Source organism: Portunus trituberculatus, chromosome 29, assembly GCF_017591435.1.
Source record: "Portunus trituberculatus isolate SZX2019 chromosome 29, ASM1759143v1, whole genome shotgun sequence".
Classification (NCBI taxonomy): Eukaryota; Metazoa; Arthropoda; class Malacostraca; order Decapoda; family Portunidae; genus Portunus; species Portunus trituberculatus.
In genome coordinates, this window is record NC_059283.1 from 14,535,852 (window position 1) to 14,539,450 (window position 3,599).

General features: G+C 35.3%; 2 protein-coding genes across 2 annotated transcripts; one reads left to right on the plus strand and one right to left on the minus strand.

Moving 5' to 3' along the window:
• Nucleotides 1–559: 559 nt before the first annotated feature.
• LOC123510495 lies at nucleotides 560–2,976 on the plus strand. The gene is made up of 2 exons (XM_045265709.1): nucleotides 560–1,100; nucleotides 1,982–2,976. Exons 1-2 carry the CDS (start codon nucleotides 858–860, stop codon nucleotides 2,657–2,659), a joined length of 921 nt encoding a protein of 306 aa, XP_045121644.1. The 5' UTR covers nucleotides 560–857; the 3' UTR covers nucleotides 2,660–2,976.
• On the minus strand, nucleotides 1,113–3,316 carry LOC123510496. Its single transcript, XM_045265710.1, has 2 exons — nucleotides 2,948–3,316; nucleotides 1,113–1,869 (listed from the first exon to the last, which is right to left on the minus strand). The coding sequence occupies exons 1-2, from the start codon at nucleotides 3,314–3,316 to the stop codon at nucleotides 1,858–1,860; spliced, it is 381 nt and encodes a 126-aa protein (XP_045121645.1). The 3' UTR covers nucleotides 1,113–1,857.
• Nucleotides 3,317–3,599: the final 283 nt, after the last annotated feature.

A 3,599-nucleotide genomic window follows, 5' to 3' on the forward strand; every position in this document is an offset into this window, starting at 1 on the left:
TATATTTCTCTTAATACGTCATCGCTTTAAATGGACATAAGCTATTGCATCTTTCGTGTAATTTAAGGACGTAATTGTAATATTTCAAGCGGTCTCTAGCAATCGTCGGTGCGTGAGTTGCCAGTTGCCACTTTTCCGTGTCGAATAGTAGTGACATGGAGCGAGTTTAACGGCAGGGTGGAATTTGCATGACTGCAAAGAGTTTCAGTGAATTTGAAAAATAAGCATAGTTACAAACACAGAATTTGAGGAGAATATAGAAGACTTTGAATAACGAGAAGACGTGAAAATAAATAAGGAGAACTTTACGTGTAGTCAACCTATACCTGAATCAACTTCTGAGACAATGGTACGACCAAAACACGGTAATTTGTTACATGTTCATCATTGTATATCATATGGTGGCTATCCAACTTCATTTTATATACATATAATATCAGTAGCTATTATAACTGATATAGGCAGGATAGTGGTGAGTCTTGTAATTCATCGTGACCTACTTTATCTTTTAAAAGCGTATTTATGCATGTATTGCGTGTGTATTCATGAAAAGTTTTAACTGACAGTTATAACTGTTCAGTTATAATTGACACAGTTTTAACTGACGTCAGTTAAAATGAAATGCACACACACACACACACAGTTCAATCCCTCAGTTTTTACCATGGATTCCGAGGAGTACGATCTTGCCGCTCTCGGTGTATTCTTTGTAATGCTACAAACAAATAGAAAAAAGAAAACTAAAAAGCGTAAACAGTGGTGCAAAAACTGGTTACTAAGGCGAAATCAATGTTCTGATATTAAATTATTAAAGGAATTAAGTGAAGAACCAATGATTTTTTTTCAATTATTTGCGCATGAATGAAACAGTGTACCAAAAGTTGCTTTCGCTGGTTTCTCCTTTCATTAAAAAGAAAGATACAATAATGAGAAGAGCAATATCGCCACATGAAAGATTAACTGCTACCTTGAGATTTCCAGCAACAGGACGGTCGTATGAGTGCCTCAAATTTTCCACAAGAATATCACCTCAATCTCTTGGAAAAATCATCCCAGAAACATGTAACATCTTGTACAAAGTTTTGGGGAAGTATATGCAGGTATGTATTTTATAAATGTATTTATTATGAAAAATGAGAACATAATCATATTTTATGGACAAACTGCATCTATTTCCAGAACGGTTTTACATAGATTTTGAAAGAAATACACTTTAATGTAATATTTAATTTCAGCTAATTAGATTTTTTGTTAGCTAACTCATTTACACATCAGGATCAAAGTGAGTAAAATAAGAGGATGATGTGACATTTAATCTCAGCTATTTTTAATTTCTGTTACCTAACTCCTATATACATTAGGATCAAAATGAGTAAAATAATAGGATGCTGTGTTTGCCTGAGAAAACAATGAGTTTTCGCTTCTGTCATAAGTGTCTGTAAATGAACCTTGCTCATATGTTGGAGACGGTGAAGGTGCGGGACATGGTGTAGTAATAGGACTCTGGCTTGTTGATGAAGCATAATGATACATTGACGATGTGCTTAGATAACCCATTTCAGCCTCAAACCTATGTCACTGATTTTTATTTTCTTTTTTTGCAACGAGGTTTGTCCAGAGCTTTTAACCTCAGAGCAGTAGTGCTTCCTATGAAATCATATCGGTCAGGTTGTTCTTTAGGTCTTTTGAAGTGGTCACGCATTGTAGTCAACACTTCTGATGCCAGGTCATCATTTATCTTATTTCTTTTATTAGAACCAGGCCTTGAGGTTATTGGTTGTTTTGGCTGTGTTTGTGACACTTCTTGAACATCCGCAATTGTTGATATAGACATTGTAGAGTCTTCAGTATCAGAATTCATTTCTTCTTCTGAAAAAGACACAAAATATATCAACAATATTAACAAATTAGGAAAAAAATTTAACTTAAAAAAAAAAAATCATACAAATTTTTAACATTTTCTTATCCATGTTTGTTTCAGTTTCCCAACTCAGAGGAAAAATGGAAAGAGATTGCAACTTTGTTTGAGGAAAGATGGCATTTCCCCCACTGCATCGGTGCCATGGATGGCAAACATATTGAAATAATTCCCCCTCATAACTCTGGATCGTATTATCATAATTACAAAGGCAAACATATGGTTCTTCTTGCTATAGTTGATGCCAAATACCAGTTCCTACAGGTTGATTTTAGAACTAATGGACGGATTTCTGATTGTGGTGTTCTTCAGAATACATCATTCTTTGAAAAGCTGGTGAACGAGAATTTACACATTTCTCAGCCTGACGATGTCAGTGACAACTTAAAAAATGTTCCATATGTCTTCTTTGCTGACGATGCATTTCCTCTCAGAACTAATATTTTGAAGCCATTCAGGCAAGGATTATTAGATTCAGCCAAAAAAGAGGTTTTTAACTGTCGATTATCTCGAGCAAGGCATATTGTAGAGAACGTTTTTGGGATACTTGCTTCACGCTTCCGTATTTTTCAGTCCCCAATTAATTTAGAGCCTGAGAATATTGAGAAAGTAGTAATGGGTACCTGTGCATTGCATAACTTATTGATTGAACAACAATCTAATACATACGCCCCTGTGAACCTTATGTATCAAGAAAATAATTATGATGGATCTGTTATTTCTAGTGGCTGCGATAGATGATTCCACTAAATCGTCGTAGTGGAAATATTTCTAATGACGCAAAAAAGTCAGAGAACAATTTATGAACTACTTCATGAATGATGACAAAGAGCCATGGCAAAATAATCACATTTTAAAAAAATAAATAAATAATTTTCCTGGCTATAACCACCACAAAAGGCAAGATTTAAATGTTAACTGATTGTGTTATTCAACAAAAACTGAAAGTGGGTGAAATGGGGCAATGACTTTTACACAATAACAATAGGCTTAATAATAATAAAAATGAATCTATCTTGTTTCTCTTACCTCTTCGTTTTCATCGTCCACATTTGAACGTGACGTCCTTGGAGTATCTTTATCTTGCAGGAATTCAAGCAGGTCGTAATACCAAAGTACTGGCTTGTAGATGCTGTGTGTAGATGCTTCAGACTTCTGTGATGCCTCAACCTTCTTTTTCTCCTTGCGATAAGCACATCTCAAACATTTAATTTTCGTTATGACAGACTTCTTGGTGGCACCAAACTCAAGTTCCTCCAACTTCTCTACTAATTTGCTATAGGCAGCATCTTTCTTTGTGCGGTCATGACATTCTTCACTTTTAACTTGCCACAGGCAAGGTTCAGATCGATAGAGTTTAATGAATTCAACAATCACTTGGTTTTGTTTACGTGCCATCTCAACAAACTGCACTCACCACTACCACCTGTAGAAATGAGAAGTTGAGAACTGTACAGTTACGAATCCCCACACACGCTCAGTTCAGTTACTCCTTTCAGTTAAAAATATGGAACATTGTATTTGTCTCAGTTTAACTGTACAGTTTTGTTGAACTGACGAAATGAGCAACTCACACACGTGCAGTTTTAACTGACAGTTATAACTGAACAGTTATAACTGTCAGTTAAAACTGCACGTGTGTAATATTCAAGTATGGAAGGTGTGTCTAGGGATAGAAATA